Here is a 12800-nt window from a genome sequence, read left to right as displayed (position 1 = left end):
ATGCAGTGGAGAGTTTATTTTTAAGAGGTGAAAGGCTAATTGAATTTTGTGGAAATAAATAAGACAATGTTGGAGGAATCAGATTAGAAAATACTACTACTACTACTACTACTACTACTAACATTATTAGCATTTCTCAAAGTAACAGCGAGTTATAGTTGTTAGGCACCTGTGGAACTCCGGATGTGCAAAGAAGCTCGTGCGGCCGCACTTTGTGCAGCGCGGCTCGGGCAGTGTGCCTGCACTCGTTCCCTTCTTCTCTGCTGCCTCTTTGTGGGCATCGGCTCTCGTCCTCACTCCCTCCTCCGGCTTGTCGGGCCCCGCACCGCTGACCCTCAGGTCGTACGCGCAGTGTGCACCGAGGTGGCGTCTGCACAGGTCGTACGCGGTCAGGCCCGCCGATGACGGTCCGTCCACCACTTCACTCTGCCCCTCCAGCTCGAAGTGGGTGCAGATGACATTTGGGTGTGCTGCCACCTGCAACCAACAGAATTATATTCACTTTAGGAATACGTGTAACTGAACACATTGTGGGAAATTGAGAGATGAAAGACCCACAGTGCACCACCACCACCACCACCACCACCACCACCAGCTTCAAGTCTTGGGCCTAGTCTGCTGGAAACACCAGCTTCTCCATCACCATCTGTTTACCAATTTTCCTCATCCTCAACCGCACTACAGTTTCTTTTCTCTGTCTCTAACGCTTCCTTCATTCCTTTCAGTCCTCTATTCCTAGGTTTTCCTCTCCTCCTCTTTCCCCGAAACCTCACTTTCGTCAGCACTTTCGGTATCATCACAACGTCCAAAATTCGTGAACTTTGAAATTACTACAGAAGCAAAATTAGTTAGCACGACATTTTCACTCCGCAGTGGGGTGCGCACTGATATGAAACTACTCGGAAGATTAAAACTGTGTGCCAGACCGCGACTCGAACTCGGGACCTCTGTCTTTCTCAGTCGATAGAGCACTTGCCCGTGAAAGGCAAAGGTCTCGAGTTCGAGTCTCGGTCTGGCACACAGTTTTAATCTGTCAGATAGTTTCAAAATTAGCTAGTAGTGATTTACGCAAAAATTATTTTACACAAACACACAGTCCCAGTGGAAATCTGCACAGTGACGAATATATTCGTGGGAAGCATTCGCATTGCCACCAGTGGTCTATCAGAAGCATTCGCAGTACACACCTTGAACCCACATTCTGGTATTCCAATTTTATTGCTCAAAATCCTAGAAACTGCGCTTCGAAAAAATCTCAGGTACTAGACTGCAGAATTCGTTGAGACAGACACCCAAACTCTATGTACAAATTGTTACGTCCTTAAAAAGTCATACATCAATATTTCCCAATTTCCTTCTTCTCAGAGCACTTTACCACATCCAGCTGTTAACTCCCTACGACACTTGTGAAAGTTTGAGAGACCCCACACACACCTCTCCACCCTCTTCCACCAATTATTGAAATTCAATAGGTTTAATATGTTTTGTGTTAATGAAAGCAAATAGAACAGTGTCAACTTTGCATCAGGCAGTGGCAGCAAGTAATCAAGTCTAATTTTGTTTTCACACTCCTTATAAGAGAAATACATAGGGGGCTGAAGTACGTATCTAGATTCTACACTTAATACTGGTTCTCAAATCTTTGGAAGTAGGCCTTTGCAACACAACTGCGTCTCTGCAATGCTGTGCTACGGATCAAGTATACCTGTCACCATTTAAAAATGTTTGATATCTTCTGTTTTTCCCCTTTGTATTGGCCCCACACCACTCAGTAGTATTCTAAGACAGGAGGCATAAGTGATTTGTAACCAGTCTCTTTTATAAACTGATTACATTTTCCCAGTATTATACCCATCAACTGAAGACTGCCAGTCACCTTAACTTCCCTCCTGTCAAGTGGAGGAGAAGAATGAAAGCTTTATTCCCCAATTTCAATCTCAGACAGCACTATCATACAATGTATGATTCTCAACAAAAGCACCAGAAATCAAGTCACCTGCAGAAACAAAACGAAACTCTCCAAAATACACCAACACGACTGCCAGTCATTGGAGAAACACGGCATACTACTCACGTGGTGTTCCTCGAGCTCGCAGAGGTCCGGGAAGATGCGCGAGCAGGCGATGCAGACGTAGCTGCGCGGCCGCACCCATTCCCCACTCAGCACCAGCCCGCGCCCGTCCTCCGGCGACAGCGGGGAAGCTGCCGATGCCGTCGCCTCCTCCGCCACCACCCGTTCCGAGACGCTCCGCCGCAGAACCCGCACGTCGCCGCCCCCGCACACCTTTTCGGTAGGTGTCGGAGGGGCGGATGCGGACAGTGGGTGGGCAGCTGTCTCACCCACAGAGGCAGTATCTTCGTTTACCGTCCGAATGTCCTGTGTGCACACATTTGAATGTAGGTTTACCAATACTTTAAATCATTGCAACTTTGGTACTGTTCACAGATATTGCAATACCGTGAGGCAGTCATAAAACAGAAGTAAACTTACAATGTCACAAACAATTGCAGCCAAAAATGGGGTCTCTTCAAGCTGAGCGACAATACTGAATATAACAATATAGACTGCTACCCACCACACAGACAAGGTGTTAAGACACACTCCAGCACATTGAGAGTAGATTGTCATCCAGGGTGACTCACAAAGATATGCAAATATTTTAATATGTTATTCTACAAGTAACACTAAAGAAAAAAGTTTATATAAACACAGGTCCACAAATGTTTAGTTACGGAGTGACAGCTAGTAAAAGATTTTGCTTGAAATTTAGCAACTTTGCTAATATGAAGCCACTGCAAAACTGTAAGAGGTTAAAGTAAAGCACTATTTCCTTTTCTTTTGTTATTATTGGTCTGGTGAATCTAATAAAACATGTCTCAGACATGTTCCTGCAGTAGTTTTCCAGAACATCCAGAGAAGCAAAGAAGTAATTTCGTAAACGTGTGTGTGTGTGTGTGTGTGTGTGTGTGTGTGTGTTTTTTTTTCTACATCTGAAGGACGACTGTCTGGAAGCTTACCTCTATTGCCAAACGGCTAACCTGGTACAGGTTGCATAGTCTCAGTTGCCTATCTGAAAGCTTCCAAAGGCAACAAAAATTTTATTTTCAATATTTAACAGAATTACTGACTGAATTTAAACACCTAAAATACTGTTGTAACTACCAATTATGAAGTATAATCTTACATCAGAGGTTCAACACAGTGACACAAGTCTTACAGTCAGAACCGTATATATGTTCCAAGTCAGTGTCATTCACAGCACCCAAACTGTCCATGACGTATTCAACCAGGATTTGAGAATGAAACTCCCAACAAACTTTATACATTACTTTATACTTTTTCTAAACATTTTTGCTCATATGCTTGATTTTAAATATTTAACATATTAACTCTTTTGTGAAGTAATCTGATGTTTGATGCTGTTTTACACATGAGACTTTAATTCTGTAAACAATGACAGCTGAGCTGTTTGTAGGTAATATCTAACAGTACACTTTCAATGTATGCCATTCAATATCTCCTCTACAAGGGAAGCAGGATTTGTAGTATTTCAATTGCTGTTTCTCCATCCCAGATTTTTCATGGTTTAATATCAAATACAACAGAGATTTATATTTTTATTTTGTTTCTTTGCTTTTACGTTATAATACAGTGTTTAAAATTGTTTACACACCCTCTTACTCCTACAACTTACATGTTCACACGTATCACCAAATTATGTTATATTTTGTAATCCAGAATATTAGCAAATTAATACATTTTGTACTCTAATACACTACAACTTCAATATATTTAACTATGGTTCCGTACTTCAATCAGTGAAAACAGAACCCATTATAGAATCACTTTGTTGCCTATCTGTCAAGAAGCCTTTTCCTCAGAAACAGATTGACATATCATGTTGAAATTTATGTCACATACTAAGGTCTTAAGGACGCTTGGCAGCAGAAAAAAAAAGCTTCTATGTGAATGCAACCAAATGATATGGCCATTTATGCCATATATTTTGATGCTCTCATACTAACTCATCAAAACCTATACAGCACTTACCATTGACACAAAAAATGTGAAATTTGCCAAGAAGCAAGGTTTCACAGTATAACTAAAGTAAAAAATCCAAAAACTGTTGATCTGTAATTTTATTGCACAAAAACTTCTTTTTGCCATTAAAACTCACATTGCACTGTTCATACGTCGAAAGCATAACAGAAGAATATTACTGCATGCAGACATAAAGTGTAAGTTCTAGTCAGGCATGATTTAGTAAATAAATAATTCTTTTTAATAAATCTGTTCTCTCTTATATATGAGCTGAAGTCCCCTGCTCACTTCCTTTTGTATGTCTGAGGAATACTGTACAGATTTTGATAGTGTCCCCCCCCCCCTCCGATATAATGATTGGAGCCCCCCCTCCCGAATGCAACCCAAGCAAATGCTCTCATGTGATCCGGTGTAACCCGAGCAACATACGTAATGCATCTGCCAGGAAAGCCTGAAGAATATACACTGAAAATGAAAAAATATGCTAATAATAATGGGAATTACTTCTAGATCACTGTATATGGGTATACATCCATTAGGGGAAAAGTAACTACTTTGAAAAAGAAAAGGCATTCCTTCTGCTCTTACATTACTCAGATGATGTTTTTGTCAATACTTCAAATAAAGCATATAACTTCACACAAAGCACAATCAGCTGTCTATACACCAGAAAACTTAGAGCCAATTTACTGTCAGCCATTATCATTAACTGGAAGTTACATCCCAGAGTCCATACCTGACAAATTATAGAAGTGGCTGCTCTTATAACCTAGTTTCAAATATTTTGGGATTTTCAATTCTCGCCCGATATCTACCAGTGACCTGCAACTTTTGCATCAGAATATAAAGCTCCCCAGCGAAGATAGGAATAAACAAACACTTTGAGCATTATTTGCACAACTCACAGTACACGAAATTATGACCATTTACAACCCCAGCTCGAAAAACTCTACATTGCGAGTGCAAATTTTCAATCCACCACCTCTGTCAGGCAAATTACACCGGTTCCAGCATACCAAGGGTTCCACAGAGAGACTGCACCCTGCAGCATTCCGCACGAGATTGAGCCCCGCGTGGAAGTCGACATCGGCCGCGGTGCGATCGCGTGCCGCACGGCTCCGTGCGAGCCGACCCGCGAGTGGCACGTCGTCCGGAGAAGGCGATCGCGGTGGCGACGGTGCGGGTGGCCTCTCCATGCTGCGCCCCATCGCCAGTTGTGTCGAGATGTCCAGCCGTGACAGGTAGAAAGAGGTCGGCGCTTTCCGAACGGTGGGTAGCGCCAGCACGGCAGTGTCGATCTTTCCCGTATTTGCACCTGTACGAAGTATACAAAGTACGTGAGGATTACAGAATAATTTGTTTCAAAAACCACATTGCAGTTGGCACGTGCTCAGTTGTACTCAAAGATTTGAAATAAAAAATAAGGAAGACATGGAGGAGAAATCAATCTGGGAATACAGAGAGAAAAAGAACAATGACATTAGATGTTTGAAGAATGCAACAAATTGACAGATATATACACAGTGTTTAAAAAATTGTGCCATATTCTTGCACATATTTGTCAAACAAAGAAAAAACTAGAATGAAATTTTCACTCTACAGCGGAGTGTGCACTGATATGAAACTAGTCCCGAGTTCGAGTCTCGGTCCGGCACACAGTTTTAATCTGCCAGGAAGTTTCAAAGAAAAAACTGCTATAACCAGCTGCCCAGAAACACATACCAGGGTTGCCACAAGATTCCCCAACACTGAAATTCCACGATTTCCAGATACATTTAAGCATTTTACACAGATAAATTTTAAGATCGATTGATTAATTGAGAGTGTTTATTGGGCCAAATGGCGAGATCATCAGTCCCGCAATTCCAAAGTTACTCACAGAAGGAAGAGGGTCAGCTAAAAGTGGATGGATCCAATCAGGAGAGTCGACTACAAAACAAGGAAGTTAAAACACACACACGAAAAAGGGCATAAAAGGATAGACCCAATCTAAAACTGGAAAAAAGAGTGATCTTTCCACGGGGGCGAGGTCGTGGGGTCCCAGACTGAGAAAACATGAAGAGAGGCCCCAATCACAACCACCCTGCCTCTGCTCTAGAAGTAAAGTAAAACTTTATACCTGGAAATAACCACTTTCACATAGGAAACTGAGTACCAGTTCAACTATCTGTGAATTGACTGCTAGTATTAAAATTAAGGGACTATACTTAGCACAAAGGGGACATCCTACCAACACTTGGGATATCGTCAGTCTGGCTCCACAACAATATTCTGGCAGGAGGACACAATGGGTGAGCCTGGTACAATCAATGCACAGATGGCATAAAGCAGTGTACTCCTTCTGAGAGGAGTGGCAGGAAGAGCACCAACGTGCAGCAGTCTCCTAGACTGTGCGGAGTTTATTATCGAGAGCAGTAGCACACCAGATGTCATTCCACTTTTGGCCCGAGACAGATTTGACGTACATCTGCGTATCCACAGCTGGAGTCACGAATGGGACTGGAATGCGAGTATCAGCTTATCTAGCTAAACAGTCGGCCTATTCATTCCCTGGGATACCCAAATGACTCGGGACTCAGCAAAAGACATCTGAGCCGGGGCAAGGCCAAGGAAGGAGAGGAGGTCACGGGCAGTGGAGACCGAAGGATGACGAGAGAAGCGGGCTGCTCGATGAGCCGGTACGCGTTAAAACACTGTGGACAGAGGCCTGAGTAACAAAACGGAGGGCCCTGGTAATGGCTAGCAGCTCTGCTGTGAACACACTACGCAATTCTGGCAATAAATGGTGCTCTAAGCCAGCAGGAGATGTGAAAGTGTATCCCACTTTATCTATCGTCTTAGATCCATCAGTGTAGAAGATGGCAGCACCCTGAAACTCCGCAAGGATGGAATGTACAAGATGCTGGAAGAACATAGGGATGACAGAGACTTTAGGACTCTGCAATAGGTCGGTCCTAATCTGTGCTCTAGGCACCATCCAAGGGGAGGAGAGCGGGGGGGTTGGGGGGGGGGGGGGAAGAGGGGGGGCACGTGAGAGGAAATACATGGGGTGCATTTCAATGAATGGAGACGGAGATCTCGAGAGAGGGAAGTGAGACGCATTCCAACCGGCAATCCCATCCGTGGGCAGTGATCAGGAGGGAGACATCCCTTACTTGCTACGAGGACAGGGTACACAGGATCGTCTGGAAATCTGCGAATGGTGACTGTGTAAGAAAGGATTAATTGGCTTCGTCATTATTTGTAGAGGGGGAATCCCCACTTCTGTGAGGAGATAGCCAATAGGATTAGTGTGAAAAGCACCACTAGCCAGATGCACCCCACAATGGTGAACAGGATCAAGTATTTTCAGAGCAGGAGGAGCCACTGAGCCATAAACCTGACTTCCATAATGTAGTCTGGACAAGATCAGAGCACTGTAAAGATGGAGAAGAGTGGCACAGTCTGCACCCCAGGATGTGTGGGCCAGGAAGTGGACACGATGATGTTTGGTTTGTGAGGCGTTCAACTGCGTGGTTATCAGCACCCGTACAACTTCCCAACCTTTGGCCAGTCCAATCTTGCCACTTACACGAATGATGATGAAATGATGAGGACAAAACAAACACCCAGTTATCTCGAGGCAGGTGAAAATTCCTGACCTTACCTGGAAACAAACCCGGGACCCCCGTGCTCGGGAAGCGAGAACGCGACCGTGAGACCACAATCTGCAGACAGGAAGTGGAGAGTATTAAGCTTCTGCATGCATGTAGTCTTCAGGCGGCGAATATGGGACAGCCACGTCAGCTTTTCATTGAAAAAAGGCTCACAAAATGGGACTGTGCTGCAACATCTAGGAGTTGCTCCCCTAAATAGAGTTCTGGATCAGGGTGCACTACAAATTGATGACAAAAATGCAAAACCACTGTTTTGGAGGGAGAAAATTGGAAACCACGCGAAACAGCCCACGCAAAGTTCCACCAGATGGCCCTTCGGAGTTGGCACTCGGCTGATGCTACTCAACGGGAGCTGCACCAGATGCAAAAATCGTCAACATACAACACCGGGGTAACCTGATGGCCAACAGAGGTTACGAGCCCAGTGATGGCTACGAGGAAGAGTGTGACAATATAGAACCCTGTGGTATACCATTCTCCTGAATCCGAGGGGGTCCCGAGTGAAGTCCAACTGGAACCCAGAAGAGCCGGTGGGATAAAAACTGCAAATAAAAATCAGAAGGGGGCCGCAGAAGCCCCAGTCATGAAGGGTAACTAAAACGAGACGGCGCCAAGCCGTGTCATATGCCTGTTTAGGTCAAAGAAGACTGTGACGAGGTGCCGACAGCTAGTAAAAGCTAGTCGGATTGCAGTTTCAAATCTGAGTAAATAGTCAGCTGGAGAGCGTCCTCCCAGAAACCACACCGATACGGGGACAAAAGGCCCCGAGGTCTGAGTGCCCAACATTATTGGAAGCTAATCATCCTCTAAAGTAGTTTACAAAGTACGCTCGTCAGGCTAATGGAGCAGTAGCTGTCGAGAGACGTTCGGGTCTTCCCAGGCTCAAGGATGGGGATAACTATACTGTCTCGCCACCGTGAGGGAAAGGACCTGTGAGACAAATGTTGAACACGCTGAGTAGACACTGCCTCGGTGTGATTTCCAAGTGTTGGATCATCTGGTTGTGGATGGGATCTGGGCCTGGGGCCGTGTCATGTGAAGAGGTAAGAGCCTGCAAGAACTGCCATTCAGTGAAAGGTTCATTATAGGGTTCAGCTTGGTGAGGGTTGAAACAGAAGGGGGAGGGGGGGGGGGGGGGGGAGGTCTGTTCAACTCTGCGTTTCTGCCGGAGAAAGACAGCAGGATAGGAAGAGGACGCAGATGCTGTCACAAGGTGTGTCGCGAGATGTTCTGCAAGGACCAATGGATCCGTAGACAGAGCACTTTGGAGGATAGGCCCCTGGACAGTTGACTGTCACTGGCGGCCCAAAAGGCTACAGAGCTCGGATCAAACCTGCAACGGAGAGCAACATGTCCCCAGGGACGAAACATAGCACTCCCAGCATTCCTTTTTACTCCGCTTAATAAGGTAACGAGCCCTAGCACGGAGACTTAAAAGCGAGGAGATAGGTCTGTGAAGGGTGTCGTTTAAATTCTTGTGGCACCCGTCAGCGGTCCCGGACAGCGAGCGATACGTCCTCGGTCCACCACAGAATCGGTGGACGGCGAGGGGGACCTGTCGATACGGAGATAGCAGAGCCGGCAGCACGAAGAACAGTGGCAGAAATACTCTGCGTGACCACATCGATGCAGTTCGAGAGACAGGTGTCGAAGTGCAGCACAGCAGACATATATACAGGCCAACTGGCCCTGCAGAATGCCCAACCTGGAGGCCTGTCTGCCTGGCGGCAGTTGGGGAATGACAGAATCACTGGAAAGTGGTCAATGTCACAAAGATCATCACGCAGTGACTGATGAAAGCGAGCCAGGAGAGCAGGGGAGGAGATTGTGAGATCGAGAGCAGTGAAGGTTCCACGAGCGGCACTGAAGTGTGTTGGGGATCAGTCATTCAGGGGAAACAAATCAAAGTTTGTCGTAAGTTGGTCATGTAGAAGACCCCTTACCCAACAAAGTGGCACTCCCGCACAGGGAGTGGTGTGCACTGAAATCCCCAAGGAGGAGATACGGGGGCAGGAGTTGCCTCAGGAAGCCTCATCCTTTGACTCGGGCTGCTGCTTCTCCCTCAGAGGGAGGGAGGAGGCATTATAAGTAAGGGAATAGGCAGACAGGGAGTGGCTTTACAGCCCTCGGAGCACGGGTCTCTCCTCCATCCCGAAGGTGCGAGAATGGCAGGGAGGAGTGTTCTGAGACAGAGTCCCATCCTAGCAGGAGCCAGAGAAGAGGACATTTTCCCTGGCTGAGGAGGAGGAGGAGGAGGAGGAGGAGGAGGAGGAGGAGGAGCGGCTCCTGGAGGAGAAGGAACGGGAACACTGAGGGTGAGGAAATGAAAGGGGGGCAGGATGGGGGTAAAGGGGGAGAGGTGAGCAGGGAAAGGTGTAACTGAGGCATAGGCAGAGGAGAGATTTACAGGGTGAAATCTGTCAAATTTCTTCGGGGCTTCAAGGTAGCTGAGACAGTCGAGGGTCTTTATTTCCCTAATTCTTTTTTCCATCACATTCGTGGGACACTGCGGTGAGTGGGGAGAATGGAGACCAGAGCAGTTTACACAGTTAATCGAAGGGGTGCGAGGGCTCCCCACACGAAGAGGGTGGCCCCAGTCACTATAGGTGAGAGTGGCATAGTGTCCCGATGACACGTGGCTGAACTTGAGGCAATGGAAGCAATGCGGGGGAGGTGGAATGTACAGCTTCGCACTGCATCCGTACACCATTATTTCGACATTCTCGGGCAGGGTATCATCCTCAAATGCCACGATGAAAGTGCCACGGTCTACACGACGGTCCTCAGGGACTTTCTGGACACGGTGGACAAAATGAATGCCACGTCGTTCCAGATTAGCCGTAAGTTCATCACTGAATTTGAGGAGATGGTCCGTAAGGAAAATTACTGAGTGACTTGTGAGGAACAATAACCACGGGGTCATCTCTTATATGGTCGCAGGCACAGAGGGGGCTGGCTGACTGGCGTAAGTTGTCTTTGTAAGGAGACAGCCAGATGTCGTCTCGCTTAATGACTGAACTTCACCAAACTTGTCCTCCGCACGTTCCAAAAAAAAAAAAGGGGTCCGGTGGTGGCTAGTCTCCCTGTCAGTCCTGGTACAGACCGGGAACCATGGAAACGGTCTCGCCCAAGCCGGCACGTCTCGCCCTCCTCCCAGGGTGTATCTGAGGAGGGTACGGCTGGAAACGCAGAAACAGGAACTGAGACAGAACTATGTTAAGGAAGAGACACAACTGCAATAGAGCGGCCAGAGAGGTAAACACATTTCACGTGCCAAACGTCCGTTGTGATGCTACCCACTCCTTGTGGGCGCCACCCAGCCACAGTGATGGCCACCTGGCAGGACGGTCGTTGCAGGGAGTTCCGATGCCCGAAAAGATGGACAACCCCTCCTAGGGTTGCACAAGCCATTCACAGCACAGGCGACAGCAGTGTGATTCCTGCTCAGCCAGATGGGTACATAAAAGCCCCACCGTGTGGACCGGCTACCGAGCTGGTGACCTGGCAAGGAGGCGAAAGGGCTTTGACGGGGAGGGAAGGGAGAAGGAATGCAGGAGGAATCCCTGCCAAAGACACTGGGGGGCGGGGGAAGAGTTCTTCCCCATCTGACTCGCACTACAGATTTCAAATTTAGAGATGGTGACCAAATGCCTGAGGAGGACCAAAAAAGAAAAGCGAGAAAGGAGGAGGAAAAGCAACCAACCAAAACCATAAGACAAAGCAAAGTCATAAGGATAACCAGGCCAACATAAAGATCACCAAAAGAAGGAATGGAAGTGGAAAGGAAGGAGAACAGGGAAGGGGAAGGGAAAGCAGCCCAGGAAAGAATAAAGGCTGCAATAGCTCAGGGACCAATGCACGCCACTCACATGCTAACCGAAGAGCTGTTGGCCTTCTGGGGAGACAAATCTTGAGATTTCAGGGGTAAGAAAAGATGTAAGTTGACAAAAAAATGTAAGGACTTCTGTATTTCTAGACATGTGAACAAAGATCTTAAATACTAACATCAACATCTTTTGCAATGAACTGTTTTTAGATGGAGACAGCAAGTCAAATGTTATATATGTTTCATTAAGACCACAGATTCTTTTTTCTTTTTCCTTCAGTAAAACAAAACACATTTCGTGACAAAAATACACGTTAGATTGTAATCGCAAGACAGATTTAAAATACCTTTACTGATTTCAGAAATAACCTCAGAAAAAACTAGGCCTCTTGAAAGAAGTGTAAAAGGCAAGGAAGAGCTGCATAAACCGACACTACAGGTGAGGGCCAATAAAATGTTAGTTGTACGTTTGTTATTGTCGGTTATTGCCCACTGAGTTATGTCTATTATTTTACAGGTATTGTGTGGTTTTTCTTTCACGAAATATGTGAGTATATAGTGTACAAACTGCCAGTGACTGCCACTATTATCTTCCTCTTATCAACTGTACTTTCTAATATATAAAGTACATTCAAAGTGCCAAAATGTACTAGAATAAATAAAATGTCTATAAAATGCCGCACTGTACAATGTTCTTGCAGTGAGACAGTCGCAATTCCTGAAATCCATTCCCCACGGCCTCTGGCCAGCCGAGGAGCACCACAGTCCCGAGTCTGTGGATAAACCACGAAAATCTGCCGCATTATACACACACACACACACACACACACACACACACACACACACACACACGACCTCCAGGCAGATCAGTGAGACCAGATCAGACGGGCAGGGCCCACACATTAGTGGGAAATGATGGGCCTCAGATCCATTAGAGATACCCTCGAAAATGGCCAGCAGTTTCGGCCCGTCACGGAAGTCCAATGGTATGACCAGCTATTTACATGTCACAGACACCTTGTTGACGAAATGAAACCACAGTGATCAATCTGTGCAACAGATAACTTGCACAAATACTCTGAAAATCAATACTAATAAGGACAGGTAGCAACTCACCGTAAAGATGATCACTGAGCTGGAGACAGGCACATAGAAAAGACAATGAAACTCTCACAACTAAATTTTTGTCCAAAGCCTTTGTCAGAAAACGAGAGCGCAGACACATTCACACACAGTCACTCGGACACAACTCGTACACAAAGGAGAGAATCAGATC

At 46.1% G+C, this 12800-nt stretch overlaps 1 protein-coding gene across 1 annotated transcript in view; it reads right to left on the bottom strand.

Annotated features, from left to right (window-relative positions):
• LOC126426611 (uncharacterized) overlaps nucleotides 1–12800 on the bottom strand; it is a 245328-nt gene that overhangs the window by 41724 nt on the left and 190804 nt on the right. Inside the window, exons 15-17 of the mRNA XM_050088503.1 lie at nucleotides 5059–5357; nucleotides 2075–2377; nucleotides 170–477 (exon numbers count right to left, since the gene is read on the bottom strand). Of these exons, the coding sequence (XP_049944460.1) occupies nucleotides 170–477; nucleotides 2075–2377; nucleotides 5059–5357 (910 nt within the window). The remainder of the gene's footprint in view (nucleotides 1–169; nucleotides 478–2074; nucleotides 2378–5058; nucleotides 5358–12800) is intronic.

The sequence above is a fragment of the Schistocerca serialis genome, chromosome 11 (assembly GCF_023864345.2).
Source record: "Schistocerca serialis cubense isolate TAMUIC-IGC-003099 chromosome 11, iqSchSeri2.2, whole genome shotgun sequence".
Classification (NCBI taxonomy): Eukaryota; Metazoa; Arthropoda; class Insecta; order Orthoptera; family Acrididae; genus Schistocerca; species Schistocerca serialis.
The sequence above is the reverse complement of the archived record's forward strand: the minus strand, read 5'-3'. Positions and strand labels throughout refer to the sequence as shown.